A 23,646-nucleotide genomic window follows, 5' to 3' on the forward strand; every position below is an offset into this window, starting at 1 on the left:
ACGCAACAATCTCGTTAATGTTTTACTTGGTAAACACTTCAACGCAACATTCTTACTATTGATCTACTTAGTAGACATTTGAATGCAACACTCTCGTTTATGTTTTACTTGGTAAACATTTGAACACAACATTCTTACTTTTAATGTACTTAGTAGACATTTGAATGCAACACTATTATTTTACTTGATTATCACTTGAACAGACCATCCTTACTATTGATGTACTTAGTAGACATTTGAACGCAACACTCCCACTATTATTTTACTTGGTAAACACTTGAACACAACATTCTTACTATTGATGTACTTAGTAGACATTTGAACGCAACACTCTCGTTTATGTTTTACTTGGTAAACACTTGAACGCAACATTTTTACTATTGATGTACTTAATAGACATTTGAACGCAACAATCTCGTTAATGTTTTACTTGGTAAACACTTGAACGCAACATTCTTACTATTGCTCTACTTAGTAGACATTTGAATGTAACACTCTCGTTTATGTTTTACTTGGTAAACATTTGAACACAACATTCTTACTTTTAATGTACTTAGTAGACATTTGAATGCAACACTATTATTTTACTTGGTAAAAACTTGAACACCATCCTTACTATTGATGTACTTAATAAACATATGAACACAACACTCCCACAATTATTTTACATGGTAAACACTTGAACACAACATTCTTACTATTGATGTACTTAATAGACATTTGAACGCAACAATCTCGTTAATGTTTTACTTGGTAAACACTTGAACGCAACATTCTTACTATTGATCTACTTAGTAGACATTTGAATGCAACACTCTCGTTTATGTTTTACTTGGTAAACATTTGAACACAACATTCTTACTTTTAATGTATTAGTAGACATTTGAATGCAACACTATAATTTTACTTGGTTATCACTTGAACAGACCATCCTTACTATTGATGTACTTAGTAGACATTTGAACGCAACACTCCCACTATTATTTTACTTGGTAAACACTTGAACACAACATTCTTACTATTGATGTACTTAGTAGACATTTGAACGCAACAATCTCGTTTATGTTTTACTTGGTAAACACTTGAACGCAACATTCTTACTATTGCTCTACTTAGTAGACATTTGAATGCAACACTCTCGTTTATGTTTTACTTGGTAAATATCTGAACACAACATTCTTACTTTTAATGTGCTTAGTAGACATTTGAATGCAACACTATTATTTTACTTGCTAAACACTTGAACACCATCCTTACTATTGATGTACTTAATAGACATTTGAACGCAACACTCCTGTTTATGTTTTACTTGGTAAACACTTGAACACAACATTCTTACTATTGATGTACTTAATAGACATTTGAACGCAACAATCTCGTTAATGTTTTACTTGAACGCAACATTCTTACTATTGATCTACTTAGTAGACATTTGAATGCAACACTCTCGTTTATGATTTACTTGGTAAACATTTGAACACAACATTCTTACTTTTAATGTACTTAGTAGACATTTGAATGCAACACTATTATTTTACTTGGTAAACACTTGAACACACCATCCTTACTATTGATGTACTTAATAAACATATGAACGCAACACTCCCACAATTATTTTACATGGTAAACACTTGAACACAACATTCTTACTATTGATGTACTTAATAGACATTTGAACGCAACAATCTCGTTAATGTTTTACTTGGTAAACACTTGAACCCAACATTCTTACTATAGATCTACTTAGTAGACATTTGAATGCAACACTCTCGTTTATGTTTTACTTGGTAAACATCTGAACACAACATTCTTACTTTTAATGTGCTTAGTAGACATTTGAATGCAACACTATTATTTTACTTGCTAAACACTTGAACACACCATCCTTACTATTGATGTACTTAATAGACATTTGAACGCGACACTCCTGTTTGTGTTTTACTTGGTAAACACTTGAACACAACATTCTTACTATTGATGTACTTAATAGACATTTGAACGCAACAATCTCGTTAATGTTTTACTTGAACGCAACATTCTTACTATTGATCTACTTAGTAGACATTTGAATGCAACACTCTCGTTTATGATTTATTTGGTAAACATTTGAACACAACATTCTTACTTTTAATGTACTTAGTAGACATTTGAATGCAACACTATTATTTTACTTGGTAAACACTTGAACACACCATCCTTACTATTGATGTACTTAATAAACATATGAACGCAACACTCCCACTATTATTTTACTTGGTAAACACTTGAACACAACATTCTTACTATTGATGTACTTAATAGACATTTGAACGCAACAATCTCGTTAATGTTTTACTTGGTAAACACTTCAACGCAACATTCTTACTATTGATCTACTTAGTAGACATTTGAATGCAACACTCTCGTTTATGTTTTACTTGGTAAACATTTGAACACAACATTCTTACTTTTAATGTACTTAGTAGACATTTGAATGCAACACTATTATTTTACTTGATTATCACTTGAACAGACCATCCTTACTATTGATGTACTTAGTAGACATTTGAACGCAACACTCCCACTATTATTTTACTAGGTAAACACTTGAACACAACATTCTTACTATTGATGTACTTAGTAGACATTTGAACGCAACACTCTCGTTTATGTTTTACTTGGTAAACACTTGAACGCAACATTTTTACTATTGATGTACTTAATAGACATTTGAATGCAACAATCTCGTTAATGTTTTACTTGGTAAACACTTGAACGCAACATTCTTACTATTGCTCTACTTAGTAGACATTTGAATGTAACACTCTCGTTTATGTTTTACTTGGTAAACATTTGAACACAACATTCTTACTTTTAATGTACTTAGTAGACATTTGAATGCAACACTATTATTTTACTTGGTAAAAACTTGAACACCATCCTTACTATTGATGTACTTAATAAACATATGAACACAACACTCCCACAATTATTTTACATGGTAAACACTTGAACACAACATTCTTACTATTGATGTACTTAATAGACATTTGAACGCAACAATCTCGTTAATGTTTTACTTGGTAAACACTTGAACGCAACATTCTTACTATTGATCTACTTAGTAGACATTTGAATGCAACACTCTCGTTTATGTTTTACTTGGTAAACATTTGAACACAACATTCTTACTTTTAATGTATTAGTAGACATTTGAATGCAACACTATAATTTTACTTGGTTATCACTTGAACAGACCATCCTTACTATTGATGTACTTAGTAGACATTTGAACGCAACACTCCCACTATTATTTTACTTGGTAAACACTTGAACACAACATTCTTACTATTGATGTACTTAGTAGACATTTGAACGCAACAATCTCGTTTATGTTTTACTTGGTAAACACTTGAACGCAACATTCTTACTATTGCTCTACTTAGTAGACATTTGAATGCAACACTCTCGTTTATGTTTTACTTGGTAAACATCTGAACACAACATTCTTACTTTTAATGTGCTTAGTAGACATTTGAATGCAACACTATTATTTTACTTGCTAAACACTTGAACACCATCCTTACTATTGATGTACTTAATAGACATTTGAACGCAACACTCCTGTTTATGTTTTACTTGGTAAACACTTGAACACAACATTCTTACTATTGATGTACTTAATAGACATTTGAACGCAACAATCTCGTTAATGTTTTACTTGAACGCAACATTCTTACTATTGATCTACTTAGTAGACATTTGAATGCAACACTCTCGTTTATGATTTATTTGGTAAACATTTGAACACAACATTCTTACTTTTAATGTACTTAGTAGACATTTGAATGCAACACTATTATTTTACTTGGTAAACACTTGAACACACCATCCTTACTATTGATGTACTTAATGAACATATGAACGCAACACTCCCACAATTATTTTACATGGTAAACACTTGAACACAACATTCTTACTATTGATGTACTTAATAGACATTTGAACGCAACAATCTTGTTAATGTTTTACTTGGTAAACACTTGAACGCAACATTCTTACTATTGATCTACTTAGTAGACATTTGAATGCAACACTCTCGTTTATGTTTTACTTGGTAAACATTTGAACACAACATTCTTACTTGTAATGTACTTAGTAGACATTTCAATGCAAAACTATTATTTTACTTGGTAAACACTTGAACACACCATCCTTACTATTGATGTACTTAGTAGACATTTGAACGCAACACTCCCACTATTATTTTACTTGGTAAACACTTGAACGCAACATTCTTACTATTGATCTACTTAGTAGACATTTGAATGCAACACTCTCGTTTATGTTTTACTTGGTAAACATTTGAACACAACATTCTTACTTTTAATGTACTTAGTAGACATTTGAATGCAACACTATTATTTTACTTGGTTATCACTTGAACAGACCATCCTTACTATTGATGTACTTAGTAGACATTTGAACGGAACACTCCCACTATTATTTTACTTGGTAAACACTTGAACACAACATTCTTACTATTGATGTACTTAGTAGACATTTGAACGCAACACTCTCGTTTATGTTTTACTTGGTAAACACTTGAACGCAACATTTTTACTATTGATGTACTTAATAGACATTTGAACGCAACAATCTCGTTAATGTTTTACTTGGTAAACACTTGAACGCAACATTCTTAGTATTGCTCTACTTAGTAGACATTTGAATGCAACACTCTCGTTTATGTTTTACTTGGTAAACATTTGAACACAACATTCTTACTTTTAATGTGCTTAGTAGACATTTGAATGCAACACTATTATTTTACTTGGTAAACACTTGAACACACCATCCTTACTATTGATGTACTTAGTAGACATTTGAACGCAACACTCCCACTATTATTTTACTTGGTAAACATTTAAACACAACATTCTTACTATTGATGTACTTAATAGACATTTGAACGCAACACTCCTGTTTATGTTTTACTTGGTAAACACTTGAACACAACTTTCTTACTATCGATGTACTTAGTAGACATTTGAACGCAACAATCTCGTTAATGTTTTACATGGTAAACACTTGAACGCAACATTCTTACTATTGATCTACTTAGTAGACATTTGAATGCAACACTCTCGTTTATGTTTTATTTGGTAAACATTTGAACACAACGTTCTTACTTTTAATGTACTTAGTAGACATTTGAATGCAACACTTATTTTACTTGGTAAACACTTGGACACACCATCCTTACTATTGATGTACTTAATAAACATATGAACGCAACACTCCCACAATTATTTTACATGGCAAACACTTGAACACAACATTCTTACTATTGATGTACTTAATAGACATTTGAACGCAACAATCTCGTTAATGTTTTACTTGGTCAACACTTGAACGCGACATTCTTACTATTGATCTACTTAGTAGACATTTGAATGCAACACTCTCGTTTATGTTTTACTTGGTAAACACTTGAACACAACATTCTTACTATTGATGTACTTAATGGACATTTGAACGCAACACTCCTGTTTATGTTTTACTTGGTAAACACTTGAACACAACATTCTTACTATTGATGTACTTAATAGACATTTGAACGCAACAATCTCGTTAATGTTTTACTTGAACGCAACATTCTTACTATTGATCTACTTAGTAGACATTTGAATGCAACACTCTCGTTTATGATTTACTTGGTAAACATTTGAACACAACATTCTTACTTTTAATGTACTTAGTAGACATTTGAATGCAACACTATTATTTTACTTGGTAAACACTTGAACACACCATCCTTACTATTGATGTACTTAATAAACATATGAACGCAACACTCCCACAATTATTTTACATGGTAAACACTTGAACACAACATTCTTACTATTGATGTACTTAATAGACATTTGAACGCAACAATCTCGTTAATGTTTTACTTGGTAAACACTTGAACCCAACATTCTTACTATAGATCTACTTAGTAGACATTTGAATGCAACACTCTCGTTTATGTTTTACTTGGTAAACATCTGAACACAACATTCTTACTTTTAATGTGCTTAGTAGACATTTGAATGCAACACTATTATTTTACTTGCTAAACACTTGAACACCATCCTTACTATTGATGTACTTAATAGACATTTGAACGCGACACTCCTGTTTGTGTTTTACTTGGAAAACACTTGAACACAACATTCTTACTATTGATGTACTTAATAGACATTTGAACGCAACAATCTCGTTAATGTTTTACTTGAACGCAACATTCTTACTATTGATCTACTTAGTAGACATTTGAATGCAACACTCTCGTTTATGATTTATTTGGTAAACATTTGAACACAACATTCTTACTTTTAATGTACTTAGTAGACATTTGAATGCAACACTATTATTTTACTTGGTAAACACTTGAACACACCATCCTTACTATTGATGTACTTAATAAACATATGAACGCAACACTCCCACTATTATTTTACTTGGTAAACACTTGAACACAACATTCTTACTATTGATGTACTTAATAGACATTTGAACGCAACAATCTCGTTAATGTTTTACTTGGTAAACACTTCAACGCAACATTCTTACTATTGATCTACTTAGTAGACATTTGAATGCAACACTCTCGTTTATGTTTTACTTGGTAAACATTTGAACACAACATTCTTACTTTTAATGTACTTAGTAGACATTTGAATGCAACACTATTATTTTACTTGATTATCACTTGAACAGACCATCCTTACTATTGATGTACTTAGTAGACATTTGAACGCAACACTCCCACTATTATTTTACTTGGTAAACACTTGAACACAACATTCTTACTATTGATGTAGTTAGTAGACATTTGAACGCAACAATCTCGTTAATGTTTTACTTGGTAAACACTTGAACACAACATTCTTACTATTGCAGTACTTAGTAGACATTTGAACGCAACAATCTCATTAATGTTTTACTTGGTAAACACTTGAACGCAACATTCTTACTATTGATCTACTTAGTAGACATTTGAACGCAACACTCTCGTTTATGTTTTACTTGGTAAACATTTGAACACAACATTCTTACTTTTAATGTACTTAGTAGACATTTGAATGCAACACTTATTTTACTTGGTAAACACTTGAACACACCATCCTTACTATTGATGTAATTAGTAGACATTTGAACGCAACACTCCCACTATTATTTTACTTGGTAAACACTTGAACACAACATTCTTACTATTGATGTACTTAATAGACATTTGAACGCAACACTCCTGTTTATGTTTTACTTGGTAAACACTTGAACACAACATTCTTACTATTGCAGTACTTAGTAGACATTTGAACGCAACAATCTCATTAATGTTTTACTTGGTAAACACTTGAACGCAACATTCTTACTATTGATCTACTTAGTAGACATTTGAACGCAACACTCTCGTTTATGTTTTACTTGGTAAACATTTGAACACAACATTCTTACTTTTAATGTACTTAGTAGACATTTGAATGCAACACTTATTTTACTTGGTAAACACTTGAACACACCATCCTTACTATTGATGTAATTAGTAGACATTTGAACGCAACACTCACACTATTATTTTACTTGGTAAACACTTGAACACAACATTCTTACTATTGATGTACTTAATAGACATTTGAACGCAACACTCCTGTTTATGTTTTACTTGGTAAACACTTGAACACAACATTCTTACTATTGCAGTACTTAGTAGACATTTGAACGCAACAATCTCATTAATGTTTTACTTGGTAAACACTTGAACGCCACATTCTTACTATTGATCTACTTAGTAGACATTTGAACGCAACACTCTCGTTTATGTTTTACTTGGTAAACATTTGAACACAACATTCTTACTTTTAATGTACTTAGTAGACATTTGAATGCAACACTTATTTTACTTGGTAAACACTTGAACACACCATCCTTTCCATTGATGTACTTAGTAGACATTTGAACGCAACACTCTCGTTTATGTTTTACTTGGTAAACATTTGAACACAACATTCTTACTTTTAATGTACTTAGTAGACATTTGAATGCAACACTTATTTTACTTGGTAAACACTTGAACACACCATCCTTTCTATTGATGTACTTAATAAACATATGAACGCAACACTCCCACAATTATTTTACATGGTAAACACTTGAACACAACATTCTTACTATTGATGTACTTAATAGACATTTGAACGCAACAATCTCGTTAATGTTTTACTTGGTAAACACTTGAACGCAACATTCTTACTATTGATCTACTTAGTAGACATTTGAAAGCAACACTCTCGTTTATGTTTTACTTGGTAAACATTTGAACACAACTTTCTTACTTTAATGTACTTGGTAGACATTTGAATGCAACACTATTATTTTACTTGGTAAACACTTGAACACACCATCCTTACTATTGATGTACATAGTGGACATTTGAACGCAACACTCCCACTATTATTTTACTTGGTAAACACTTGAACACAACATTCTTACTATTGATGTACTTAGTAGACATTTGAACGCAACACTCTCGTTTATGTTTTACTTGGTAAACACTTGAACGCAAAATTTGTACTTTTGATGTACTTAATAGACATTTGAACACAACAATCTCGTTAATGTTTTAATGTTCAAACAACAAAACCAACACAGTGCATAAACTCACAACAAATTACACACCTGCAAACCAGTCAGCTGTTGCCGTATCCGTAATACGCCGATAGGGAGAAGTTTGTATTTACACGATGAGTCGGGTGTGTTTTGACCTTCGCCGAACCCCTGAGGCCGACTCCCCGAACCCCTAGGGTTCGATTGAACCCAGGTTAAGAACCACTGTGCTAGACACACCAAGGCTAGGTTTGACAGATTCCAAACATGACAAAAGGAGATGTAGAAGGCGAGCCTATTTACACAAGGTTGCATGTCGGGCATGGATGTGTCAACACATGCAGACATTTTAATCAAGCTGATTGCTTTTAGAAGCCATTCAGGATCAAATCTCTCTTGTAAAAGTTGCAGGAGAGGACAGTTTGTTCCTCGCCTGCATGCTGATTTAAAGACAGAGCGACAGACTCTTTCCGCTCAGTATGTCTTCCTGGTGCTGATGTGGGGGTTTTTTCTGGCCCACAGGAGTGGCAGGACTATCGCCTGACTTGGGTCCCGGAGGAGTTTGACGGCATGCTGAAGGTCAGGCTGCCTTCCAAACACATCTGGCTGCCCGACGTGGTGCTCTACAACAAGTAAGTCACAAAAAGGTGCACGCTGATACAGGCGGACTCACGCATGCATGCTCGCAAGCGGTGCTTAATGGGAGGCATTCATGCATGGTAACCTTCCCTACCTTGACTGCTCTCAAAGCACTTTTCCTCATTGGTCCATCCACACGCACACAAAGGCTGCATGGTCCAGGCAGGGGGGGCTGCTAGGTAAGGTGCCAGCCTGCTCATCTGGAGCAATTAGCAGCTCAGTGAGATGCATAATAACACACTGACGTGGCCTGTAGAGCAGAGTTTCCTAACCATAGGGCCGTTGTCGGGCCGTAAGTGTGCCCTAGGGTTGAACGGTATACCGGTACAAGTATAGTACCACGATACTAATGAATCATATTCGGTACTATATCAGAGGAGCATGTTCGGCAGAGCACAATCACAGCGTACTTACAAGCAGACAAAGTGTGTAGACAGAAAAGGGAGAATGGACGCACTTTGGCTTAAAAACGAACGATAAAGGTGAACCTATAACACTAAAACGTTTTAAGACATGGCTAGCTAGCTAACCGCTAAAGTCCATCTGCAGTCTGCAGTGTTTTAGCTACTTCGAAATCATTAATCCTTGCCTCCATGACGACAAATAAAGTACGTTTCTTACAAGTATCATCCCTACAGGACGAGGAATAGCTAAACATGCTTCACTACACTACCGGCGTAACAATGTGAACAAACGCCATGGGTGGATCTACACCTGACATCCACTGTAAGGATACCGAGTACAGGAGCGTATCTAGTCGATACTATGATTACATCGATTATTTTTAGCATCACAAATCATCTAACATTTTTTATTTATATTAACTCAGGCAATATGACCCTGGACACATGAGGAATTTGAATATGACCAATGTATGTAACGACTTGGCATACTTGCCAACTCTCCCGGTTTTACCGGGAGACTCCCGGAATTCAGCGCCTCTCCCGATAACCTCCCGGAAGAAATTTTCTCCCGATAAACTTCCGGAATTCAGCCAGAGCTGGAGGCCACGCCCCCTCCAGCTCCATGCGTACCTGAGTGGGGACAGCGGCGACAGTCTGTTTTCACGTCCGCTTTTCCACGATATAAACAGCGTGCCTGCCCAATCACGTTATAACTGTAGAATGATCAGGGGCGAGTTCTTGGTTTCTTATGTGGGTTTATTGTTAGGCAGTTTCATTAACGTCCTCCCAGCGTGGTAACAACACACAACAACAGCAGTTGCGTTTTCGCCTACCGTAAAGCAGTTTGTCTGCCGTAAACAGCAATGTTGTGACACTCTTAAACAGGACAATACTGCCATCTACTGGATAGCCTTCGGAACACTTAAATTCAAGTATTTCTTTTATTTATATGTATAATAAAATAAATATATATAGCCAGAATTCACTGAAAGTCAAGTATTTCATACATACTGTACATTATATATATATATGTATACATACCGTATTTTCCGCAGCATAAGCCGCACCTAAAAACCACAATTTTTCTCAAAAGCAGACAGTGCGGCTAATAACCCGGTGCGCCTTATATATGGATTAATATTCATATTTATTTTCATAAAGTTTAGGTCTCGCAACTACGGTAAACAGCCGCCATCTTTTTTCCCCGTAAAAGAGGAAGTGCTTCTTCTTCTACGGTAAGCAACCGCCCCCATAGAAGAGGAAGCGCTTCTTCTTCTACTGTAAGCAACCGCCAAGGTGAGCACCCGCCCCCGTAGAAGAAGAAGCTCGCGGATATTTAATTTCATTTGTTTTTCTGTAAAGACAACAAAATGTCTCCTACTAAGAGACACGCGTACAAGGTTCCACTGACTTTTGATATTCCTGTGAACCGCACTGTGGATACAACGGGAGCACGTACGGTGAATATTCGCACCACAGGGAATGAGAAGTCGTCCTACTGTGGTTCTAGCTTGCCATGCTAACGGCCAGAAACTTCCACCCACGGTGATATTCAAAAGGAAGACCTTGCCAAAAGAGAACTTTCCAGCCGGCGTCATCATAAAAGCTAACTCGAAGGGGTGGATGGCTGAAGAAAAGATGAGCGAGTGGTTGATAGACGTTTACGCGAAGACACCGGGTGACTTTTTTCACGCAGCGCCGTTCCTGTTGATCTACGACTGCATGCGCGTCCACATCACAGATGGTGTCAAAAAACAAGTGAAGCACACCGAAGAAGAAGAATTCGAGGGATTTGTAGATGAGTAATAACTTCAGAAAGTGAGCTTTAAATGTTTATTTTGTGTGTTGCGTGACACTAACGTATGAGCAACGTTGAGTTATTGATGTTGCTATTGCGCTGCACTATTTTGAGTGTTACTATTTTTGTGATTGCACATTTGCACATTACATTTTGGGAGTGAACAGAGTTGTTAGAACGCTGGTTTGTAATATATTATTAAAGTTTGACTGACCTATCTGACTGTTTTGTTGACATTCCCTTTAGCGTAGCGTAGGTGCGGCTAATGGCACGGGGCGGCTAATAGGTAAACAAAGTTTTGAAATATTCCGTTCATTAAACGTGCGGCTAATAACACGGGGCGCCTTATGGTGCGGAAAATACGGTATATATATATATATATATATATATATATATATATATATATATATATATATATATATATATATATATATATATATATATATATATATATATATATGAAATACTCGAGTTGGTGAATTCAAGGTTGGCAAGTATGCGACTTGGTATCGGAATGATTCCCAAATTTGTGGTATCATCCAAAACTAATGTAAAGCATCCAAACAACAGAAGAATAAGTGATTATTACATTTTAACAGAAGTGTAGATAGAACATGTTGAAAGAGAAAGTAAGCATATATCAACAGTAAATGAATAAGTAGATTAATAATTAATCTTCTATCACTTGTCCTTAATAATTTTGACAAAATAATAGAATGGAAAATGACAATATTTTACTGCATATGTCAGCAGCTAAATTAGGAGCCTTTGTTTGCTTACTTACTACTAAAAGACAAGTTGTCTTTTATGTTCACGATTTTATTTAAGAACACACTTGCAATAAGAAACATATGTTTAATGTACTGTCAGATGTTTTGTTAAAATAAAGCCAATAATGCAATTTTTGTGGTCCCCTTTATTTAGAAAAGTATCAAAAAGTATCAAAAAGTACCGAAAAGTATCGAAATACATTTTGGTACCGGTACCAATAGGTATCGGGACAACACTAGCCGCCAAAAAATATCTGTTTCTCGGCTATGGTCAATATGGTCTGCAGCGGTACTCAGTTCTAATGTAATACACTTTTCTACCACTTGTGGCAGTAAAGACAATGTCAAACTCTGACGAAGTCTGGAGCTACAGTCATAGAGAAGTTTCTCAAGTGCAAAAAAATTTGACTTAAGTGGTGAAGCTGTGTTTTTTGTTGCACTTTACTTTTATTGACAGTTTACTTAAGAAACATATTCATTATTAATTTAGTTTGTCTATTTTAACAACATAATTGTATGTAAATGTAAACTATTTGAGTCCCATCTCATGCAGTTTGTGGTTATCTTTATAATCAGGTGCATTCAATTTACGTCAGAAGTTGGAAGTCAAAGCTGGAAATGACGTCGCAGCAGAGTTTTGAGCGTTCCAATTAAGAGGTCGGAAATCAAGATGGTTTACGAAAAGCTATTCTTATGCTTGACTTTTGGGAAAAATGCAGTATTTCTGCTACCTTCAGAAACAGCAGCTGAAGAGGAAATACAGAAGCTATTTCTAGTGATGTAGAACCTATTTATCATATGAAAAAAATGTGGTTAAACTACAGTAACGTTATGTATAAACAGCAAACAATAAACTGCACATGGCTGATGTAGTGCCACAAAAACTAATTAGAAGTGCGAATAACGGATATTATAGAAGCTTAATATTATTGTTTACATTCATAGCAGTCGTCTTTGAAGCTAACTCAGGGGTGGTGAGAATTCTCTGACATTCCGACTAGGAAATCCGACCTCGAGGGGCGTTCCAGATAAAGCTTTCGACCAGAAACTCGGAAATTCCCACTTACCAGTACAAACGGAACGCACCATAGGAATAAGGTTTCTGTGTTAAATAAATAATAACCATTGTGATTAAAGCATGGTTTCATATTATTTGAGAAGGTTGTAAACTGTAAGTGGGTGAGATGTAATTGGTGAATACAATTAAAATCAAGAGTAAGATTACTAATTCAGTGTTAATATCTGAGTGGGGCCTGGGCCCCTCTGTAGTGGAAAAGTTGAGGACCCAGTGAGTGCATTTCCATAATCTGTTCTAAAGTAAAACTATTGCAGTCACCAACACTTTTAAGTAACATTTCAAGTGTAAAAAGAACAAAAATGACAAAAAAAATAAACACTAATTGTCCAGACAACAAAGCAATACTTTAAGGATGTCCAATTCAGATTTTTTTTTGTCAAATCCGATATTTTTATGTAGTTGTTCACATTACAAAAAAAATGTGATGTTTATTTTGAGCGCACAATAAACTTGAAGGAACATGTTGCGGAAAGCCGTGTTGTGAGTTGTCCAGTGAAAGGTTGTACAAATACTTTGAAGTTTAAAACCCTCATATACCGCTCACATTTTAAGAAACACAGGCATTTTGCAGATACTAGTATTGGTGACAGGGCAACACAATGGCGCTGTTCTTAGGGTTTGTGCCTCAGAGTGAGGAGGATTCTTGGTTCGATTCCTGGGCTAGGGGTCTTTGTGTGTGGAGCTTCATGTTCTCCCTGTGACTGCCTGGGTTCTCTACGGAAACTCCAGATTCCTCCCTGACACCATAACCATAACAATAACCTCCAAAGACATGCACCTGGGGATAAGCTGATTGGCAGCACTAATTGGCCCTGATTTGTTTTACGGTGAATTTCTGGCAACCACAGCTGCCAGTATTGTACCGTAAATTCCATAGGGTTTTTTTTGTAAACAGGTTAACAATATCAGTTTTTTCATAGTAATTTATTGTAAGCAAAAACCGTTATCAACTGTAAAATGTACAGATTCATTGTGACATAGTGACTGTACTATTTACGGTGAATTCCTGGCAACCACAGCTTCCGGTATTTTACCGTAAGCAATTGACTTTATAGTGTAGCTCTCTGCCTACTAGCATGTCAAAATAAATACCGTAGGCTGTCAACATTAAAATGCCTAAAAAAAATTCAAGTCGCCCAATTTTGACTATGGTAACGTTGACGATGGCAGCACTATATGAATTAACATTAATCATAATAATAGTAATAATGTTAAAAGTATCGGAATCAGATCAGAAGTGAAACACTAGCTGCGTTTCCATTGCAAAAAAAAATTCAAAAATTTCAACATAGTACATTTGCGACTTTTAGCCTTTTCCATTAAATCAGGGTTATCCAAACTTTTTCCACTGAGGGCCGCACACTGAAATATCAAAGTAAGCGGAGGCCATTTTGATATTGTTTATTTTAAAAACCAATACAATATATGTATAAAAAAATATACATTTAGGCCTCCACTCAGGCTTGATCCTGGGGACCCCAAAGGGTTTAGGTAAAAAAAAATAAAAAAATGTGTCATTATTTAGTATTATTATTATTCAAGGTCTAAATCTCCAGATCAACATTAGGTCTAGCTGTCAATATAAAGTGTTTTTTCAAGATTTAAGTTTTATGCTCTTTTTGTCAAAGAAAACCTTTTTTTTTTTAATGGAAAAAACACAAAATATGCAATATTTTCCCCCAATAACATTTTAAAGTGGAATATTTGAGATTATATAATAATTGGAGCTCATAGCATAACTCATAACAACATTAATTCATTATTATTTTTTGAGCAATGACACTTTAAAAAAAATAATTCCCACTAAAATTATTGGGGATCCAAAAGGGTCCTGCTCAGTAAAGTATTACAAAATAAATCATACTTTTTTTTTTTTTTTTACTTTTAACACAATAGTCTCAAGATCAACTTCAGATCTATCCGCCAATTATAACTTTTATTGTTGTTTATGTTTTTTGTTTGTTCGTTTTAGGCCCTTCTTTAAACAAAACAGCTTAGTTTTTTTTATATGGCATACACAAAATATGCAACATTTTCCCCAAAAAATATTCCAAAGTGGAATATTTAATGTGACGTAATTGGAGCTTTGAATAGGTCAATAATTCATAATGACATTGATTTTGATTCATTATTATTTTTTAAAGAAAGAAAGCCTGCATGGCAGCTTTGTGTTGTTAGAGTAAACATTGCAACATGTTCTTGTTACATTTCACCTGTTTGCTCTTTTATTCCACTTTTTATGTTTTTTATTTTTTTTAAATCGTATTTTTAGAATGTGCCGCGGGACCGTTAAAAAATTACCTGCGGGCCGCAAATGGCCCCCGGGCCGCACTTTGGACACCCCTGCATTAAATGTTTTGCGTCATGAGCCCTAATTCTCATAAAAGCTGATTCCGCGAGAGTCCACTTTGAGGAAGATGGACGCTTTGCGATTCCATGGTTTTGGAGCTGCGATTACAATTGCAGTCACTGCTGTTGCCGTGATTGGACGAAGGCAGGCAGGTGATTGTTCAAAGGCAACGTCCTTACGTATGGCAGCGGCCATGAATAAGCAATTTTTTGGCGAGAATTTTCAACGAACAATTCACAGACGAATTGTGGATTCAAGGGCCCCCTCAATATTGTTGGGGCATGCGGGTCCCTCCAACCCTGCGGGTCGGCCTCTTTTGCCAATGAGGGACCTGCAAGGCGTCCCGGTGCCGACCGATTGGAAGCGAGCCCAAGACGAGGTGTCTTGCATTGTGTGTATATGTATGTTATTGTTATGCTTAGCATTCATGACTGCCTGCTGTTGCGCTGATCAGCCTAGTGGTGGCTCACATCCATCACACACAGAGCTATTTTAAAGCAATGTTAAAAGGATAAAGCCACTGTTTACAAATTTTGGTAAATAAATAACCATAAAATGTATATTTTGTTGTTTTCTTACTGTACCGAAAAACGAACCGTGACCTCTAAACCGAGGTACGTACCGAACCGAAATTTGTGTGTACCGTTACACCCTTAGTGACAGAGCATGTTGTGGCCAGGAGTACATCTGGGGTAAAATTTTATACAAAGCGCCTTGTCATCAAATAATTTACATTTGACATGTGCTTCTTACGCAAAATGTATGACCTAAGCACAGCTAAGTTAAAGGCCTACTGAAACCCACTACTACCGACCACGCAGTCTGATCGTTTATACATCAATGATGAAATCTTAACATTGCAACACATGCCAATACGGCCCGGTTAGATTAGTAAAGTGCAATTTAAAATTTCTCGCGAAATATCCTGCTGAAAACGTCTCGGTATGATGACGTTTGCGCGTGACGTCACGGATTGTAGCGGACATTTTGGGACACCATTGTGGCCAACTATTAAGTCGTCTGTTTTCATCGCAAAATTCCACAGTATTCTGGACATCTGTGTTGGTGAATCTTTTGCAATTTGTTTAATGAACAATGAAGACAGCAAAGAAGAAAGCTGTAGGTGGGAAGCGGTGTATTAGCGGCCGGCTGCAGCAACACAAACACGTAGCCGGTGTTTCATTGTTTACATTCCCGAAATATGACAATCAAGCTTTACCATTGGCCTGTGGAGAACTGGGACAACAGAGACTCTTACTAGGAGGACTTTGAGTTGGATACGCGCTACCGTGAGTACGCAGGCTTCCAAACATTTGATCGCTAGCCCGTACGTGCGTGCCGCTATGTGCATGTCACGTACGTAACTTTGGGGAAATATATGTGCTGTATGAACTTTGCGGAGGTGAACGGTACATTGGGCTGTGGGATTGAGTGTGTTTTGCGGGTGTTTGAGTTGTATTGGCGGGTTATATGGACAAGAGGGGGGAGGTGTTTCTTATGCGGGATTAATTTGTGGCATATTAAATATAAGCCTGGTTGTGTTGTGGCTAATAGAGTATATATATGTCTTGTGTTTATTTACTGTTTTAGTCATTCCCAGCTGAATATCAGGTCCCACCCGCCTCTCACAGCATCTTCCCTATCTGAATCGCTTCCACTGCCCTCTAATCCTTCACTCTCACTTTCCTCATCCACGAATCTTTCATCCTCGCTCAAATTAATGGGGTAATCGTCGCTTTCTCGGTCCGAATCGCTCTCGCTGCTGGTGGCCATAATTGTAAACAATGTGCAGATGTGAGGAGCTCCACAACCTGTGACGTCACGCTACTTCCTGTACAGGCAAGACTTTTTTATCAGCGACCAAAAGTTGCGAACTTTATCGTCGATGTTCTCTACTAAATCCTTTCAGCAAAAATATGGCAATATCACGAAATGATCAAGTATGACACATAGAATGGACCTGCTATCCCCGTTTAAATAAGAAAATCTCATTTCAGTAGGACTTTAAGGACAGGCGGGCTTGATCGTTAGCAAAACCTGGCTGACATGACAACAGTTTTTTCCCGACAGCGTTTCACATCAATTTCATTCACATAAAACCAAGTTTAGTTACGTCAGTATAATTTAATGTTAATGTTATGTTGACAGCGCATTTCAGATCGGTTGATTTTTATAGTAAAAGTAGACTTTATTGTGTAACGTTGCTGGAGTTGTAGCCAGCTGTGCATGACCAAAGATCGTGTATTGTGAGAGGATGATCTACCGCATTGTGATGTTCAGGCGCTGTACAGCACAGCGCACATGATGTCCTACATAAAGTGCATTTGCAGTCAGTCATATCATCTTCTTTCTGTCACTTAAAAAACATACAGAGGACATGACCATGGTGTCCTCAACGGTAGTTTCGGACATGACACGTCTAAATTCCAGCTTCAAAGTTTGACATTTCCAATGAACTATTGTAGCAACTCTCACTACATTCAAATACTTTATTTCCCTACTCTTAAAGTGGAACTGCACTGTTTTTGGAATTTTGCCTATCGTTCACAATCATTGTAAGAGACAAGAACGCAAGTCTTTTTAAATTTTTTTCATTTTAAAGATAAAAAAAACACTTGGAAGATGCGGTTAATGGAAGTCACCGGTGTAGCCTTCAAAGCCCTCAAAAAACAACTTCAAAAACCTCCATCAAGGTGTTATAGACACAGTGCAAGTATATATAATGTAGTAACAGACACGATCATAACAATATGTAATATGTACAGTATACACTACCGTTCAAAAGTTTGGGGTCACCCAAACAATTTTGTGGAATAGCCTTCATTTCTAAGAACAAGAATAGACTGTCGAGTTTCAGATGAAAGTTCTCTTTTTCTGGCCATTTTGAGCGTTTAATTGACCCCACAAATGTGATGCTCCAGAAACTCAATCTGCTCAAAGGAAGGTCAGTTTTGTAGCTTCTGTAACGAGCTAACCTGTTTTCAGATGTGTGAACATGATTGCACAAGGGTTTTCTAATCATCAATTAGCCTTCTGAGCCAATGAGCAAACACATTGTACCATTAGAACACTGGAGTGATAGTTGCTGGAAATGGGCCTCTATACACCTATGTAGATATTGCACCAAAAACCAGACATTTGCAGCTAGAATAGTTATTTACCACATTAGCAATGTATAGAGTGTATTTCTTTAAAGTTAAGACTAGTTTAAAGTTATCTTCATTGAAAAGTACAGTGCTTTTCCTTCAAAAATAAGGACATTTCAATGTGACCCCAAACTTTTGAACGGTAGTGTACATATTAATTTAATCATTTTTGGGACTGTTTTCTTCAGCGCATTGATTTCTGTTTCCATAGCAGCGCACGTCTGAATTTCGGCAATAAATCTGAGTTCGATACATTTTGTATTATTTGCACAGCTATGTTATTTATTTTACGTAGAAAGACCATTTTTCAATTTTATTTATGTTATGTAATTCTGTGCTACTTAAACAATTTATTTTTTGTGCTATTAATACCATCTTGACTAACTGGCTTAATAAAACCGCCACTGACTGTTTGCAGTACATTTGTCATTCACTTCAATTTCAGTGAATCTCGCTCAAAATTGAATATCTTTATATGTATACTTTCACCGGAAAATATATTGCGATATACACTACCGTTCAAAAGTTTGGAGTCACATTGAAATGTCCTTATTTTTGAAGGAAAAGCACTGCACTTTTCAATGAAGATAACTTTAAACTAGTCTTAACTTTAAAGAAATACACTCTATACATTGCTAATGTGGTAAATGACTATTCTAGCTGCAAATGTCTGGTTTTTGGTGCAATATCTACATAGGTGTATAGAGGCCCATTTCCAGCAACTATCACTCCAGTGTTCTAATGGTACAATGTGTTTGCTCATTGGCTCAGAAGGCTAATTGATTATTAGAAAACCCTTGTGCAATCATGTTCACACATCTAAAAACAGTTTAGCTACAAAAGCTACAAAACTGACCTTCCTTTGAGCAGATTGAGTTTCTGGAGCATCACATTTGTGGGGTCAATTAAACACTCAAATGGCCAGAAAAAGAGAACTTTCATCTGAAACTCGACAGTCTATTCTTGATCTTAGAAATGAAGGCTATTCCACAAAATTGTTTGGGTGACCCCAAACTTTTGAACGGTAGTGTATACCGAATATCGAGTTTAAGTAAAAATATATCGAGATATACTTTTTTGTCCATATCGCCCAGCCCTAGTACATACGCTATCTGGCTAGCTGTGTACAAACAAAACATGAAATGTTGGCTAATACTTCACTCTTACAATAACAATGTTGCTACAGCTTGGTTATCATACAGGTTACGGAACATAAATGAAGTATTGAAAGTTTTTTAATGCATTTTTAAAGTGGATTTAGAGGTATAATTGATTGCTCTCATTAGCTGCATTGCTAGCCACCAAAAACAAGCCCATTTTTACATGTTAGAATGCAAAAAACATGTCTTCTTGGTTCTCATAATGATTGTGAAAAATAGGCAAAACTTCCAAAAAAGTGCAGATCCCCTTTAAAGGCCTTTTTTTAATTTAAACGGGGATAGCAGATCCATTCTATGTGTCATACTTGATCATTTCGCGATATTGCCATATTTTTGCTGAAAGGATTTAGTTGAGAACAACAACAATAAAGTTTGCAACTTTTGGTCGCTGATAAAAAAAAGCCTTGCCTATACCGGAAGTAGCGTGACGTCACAGGTTGAAAGGCTCCTCACATTTCCCCATTGTTTACACCAGCAGCGAGAGAGATTCGGACCGAGAAAGCGACGATTACCCCATTAATTTGAGCGAGGATGAAAGATTTGTAGATGAGGAACGTGAGAGTGAAGGACTAGAGTGCAGTGCAGGACGTATCTTTTTTCGCTCTGACCGTAACTTAGGTACAAGCTGGCTCATTGGATTCCACACTTTCTCCTTTTTCTATTGTGGATCACGGATTTGTATTTTAATCCACCTCGGATACTATATCCTCTTGAAAATGAGAGTCGAGAACGTGAAATGGACATTCACGGTGACTTTTATCTCCTCGACAATACATCGGCGAAGCACTTTAGCTACGGAGCTAACGTGATAGCATCGGGCTTAACTGCATATAGAAACAAAAGAAATAAACCCCTGACTGGAAGGATAGACAGAAAATCAACAATACTATTAAACCATGGACCTGTAACTACACGGTTAATGCTTTCCAGCCTGGCGAAACTTAACAATGCTGTTGCTAACGATGCCATTGAAGCTAACTTAGCTACGGGACCTCACAGAGCTATGCTAAAAACAGCTATCCACCTATGCCAGCCAGCCCTCATCTGCTCATCAACACACGTGCTCCCCTGCGTTCCAGCGATCGACGAAGGACTTCACCCGATCATCGATGCGGTCGGCGGCTAGCGTCGGATAGCGCGTCTGCTTTTCAAGTCAAAGTCCTCCTGGTTGTGTTGCTGCAGCCAGCCGCTAATACACCGATCCCACCTACAGCTTTCTTCTTTGCAGTCTTCATTGTTCATTAAACAAATTGCAAAAGATTCACCAACACAGATGTCCAGAACACTGGAATTTTGCGATGAAAACGGAGCTTTTAGTATTGGATACAATGTGTCCAGATACTTACGTTTCAACGATTGACGTCACGCGCATACGTCATCATACATAGACGTTTTCAACCGGAAGTTTCGCTGGAAATTTAAAATTGCACTTTATAAGTTAACCTGGCCGTATTGGCTTGTGTTGCAATGTTAAGATTCCATCATTGATATATAAACTATCTGACTGCGTGGTCGGTAGTAGTGGGTTTCAGTAGGCCTTTAAGTCTGCCTGTATATCTATTTCATATATTTCATATCCTTATATAATCAGATTTTTCTTTGCTTTGCACCTTTCCTTTTGGTGCAGAACAAATAACACATACAGTATTTTCCTCCAACATTTTGATCAATTTACCATTTGCACAACTTTAGGCTAAGCCCATTAGGGTTTTAAAGTACCTGCTAATTGGAACCTATGAGCCAGTTAGCAAATCAATAACATTTTAATTATTAAACCCATTAATTGAAATCTACTTTCATAAACGTCATTACACAGGATGAACATTATGCACTTTATGGAGATTCTTGGTATAGACATTAATCATGCAACAGTACAGTATGTATGCCAACTATTACACATCATGGCTTACCTGCACACAATGCTAATAACGTTCACTTTAAACCGTCTGTTTATTCATGTTTTACTTTTTCAATTGACAATTTCATGGACACATGCAAATAGGCTGAATGATGCTGATTTTGCCCAAAATAAGGGGATACATCAATTTATTGAGTCTCCATCAATCAAAATCTAAATCCTTGTTTGAGTTTAAACTGCCAAAAATGTCGAACATGATTGTATTCTATTAAGTATGCTGTTGTTGTATTAATACTTGTGTACTTAATAAGTTATGTTTCTGCTGCCCCCAAGTGACTTCAAATCCACTCCTGCAAATGCATTCATAATCAATAAGATGCTTAGAAGAACTTTTACATTTACTCGGGGAAGCAGTTAGGGTACAGTATAGGCTACTATCAGGTTACACAGAATTAATAGCAGAATTATCTCTCGGATTACAGTGTATTTGTTCCATATATTCAAATAAATGAGCCACGTAGTTGTACTTGACTTAATTAACCACATTTATTGGTTATAGAAAGTTGACAACACATATCATTACTTTATTTACAATAAATATTTGTCGAATGCTTAGTATGGAGGTCAGTTTGTGTCTTAATTACAAAAGCTTTTTTTGACACTGAATTAATGTAACATTTGTTTACGTTTAAAAATCAAATTATACTGACACTTTCGATGAATATAAATATGTTAGCAAAACATGTATTTAAAAGTTCAGTTTGTTTAAATGAATTGTTTCAAAATGTGTTGTGTAATAATTCAATGGGGACGGCGTGACGAAGTTGGTAGAGTGGCCGTGCCAGCAATCGGAAGGTTGCTGGTTACTGGGGTTCAATCCCCACCTTCTACCATCCTAGTCACGTCCGTTGTGTCCTTGGGCAAGACACTTCACCCTTGCTCCTGATGGGTGCTGGTTAGCGCCTTGCATGGCAGCTCCCGCCATCAGTGTGTGAATGTGTGTGTGAATGGGTGAATGTGGAAATACTGTCAAAGCGCTTTGAGTACCTTGAAGGTAGAAAAGCGCTATACAAGTATAACCCATTTATCATTATTTATTTATTATTTAATGTAAGAAAAAAATGATTGCATTAAAATTAAAAAAAACGTTTATTAAGACTGAAGCAATCAATCCTATCTCAGAAGCAGCCGATATGGTGCTTTGGTCTTAATTCACCAGAAATGGGTCCTCAGTTTTGAAGCAACAAATGTTTTTGCTCTGATTTTTCTGCACTGATTTTTTATTTTTTTATTTTTTTTTACATAGAATTTTAATAGTGTTGTATTTTTTTTACATTGTTTTGCACTGAATTTTTTTTGTACACTGAATTTGTATACACTGCTTTTTTTTTACACTGAATTTTTGTACACTAATTTCTTTACACACTGAATTTCATCAAACTGATTTTGAACACAAATTTTCCTCACAAATGTCTATTCAATGAAGTTGTCACCGTAATTTCATGTCAAAAACATTTTAGGTCGCAAAATTAAAACGCAAAAAAAAGTAAAAAATAAAAGCTTACATAGTAATGACACAAATTAACCCCCATACTTTAGCCTCAAAGACTTGAGTACATAATCCCTAATCGTTGTGATATACTCCAGACCGCTAGATGGCTCTACATGCATTTCAAGTAGGGATGTCCGATAATGGCTTTTTTGCCGATATCCGATATTCCAATATTGTCCAACTCTTAATTACCGACACCGATATCAACTGATACCGATACATACAGTCGTGGAATTAACACATTATTATGCCTAATT

The 23,646-nt window shown here is 36.0% G+C and overlaps 1 protein-coding gene and 1 long non-coding RNA gene across 2 annotated transcripts in view; one reads left to right on the plus strand and one right to left on the minus strand.

The window, feature by feature from the left end:
• Nucleotides 1-23,646, plus strand: part of chrnb2 (cholinergic receptor, nicotinic, beta 2) — a 131,736-nt gene that overhangs the window by 86,180 nt on the left and 21,910 nt on the right. The window contains exon 4 of the mRNA XM_062029925.1: nt 9,157-9,266. Coding sequence (XP_061885909.1) covers nt 9,157-9,266 — 110 coding nt within the window. The remainder of the gene's footprint in view (nt 1-9,156; nt 9,267-23,646) is intronic.
• Nucleotides 8,982-23,646, minus strand: part of LOC133636175 (uncharacterized) — a 28,701-nt gene continuing 14,036 nt past the window's right edge. Inside the window, exon 3 of the long non-coding RNA XR_009822186.1 lies at nt 8,982-9,257. This is a non-coding gene — a long non-coding RNA (uncharacterized LOC133636175). The remainder of the gene's footprint in view (nt 9,258-23,646) is intronic.

This window comes from Entelurus aequoreus, linkage group LG20 (genome assembly GCF_033978785.1).
Source record: "Entelurus aequoreus isolate RoL-2023_Sb linkage group LG20, RoL_Eaeq_v1.1, whole genome shotgun sequence".
NCBI classification, from domain to species: Eukaryota; Metazoa; Chordata; class Actinopteri; order Syngnathiformes; family Syngnathidae; genus Entelurus; species Entelurus aequoreus.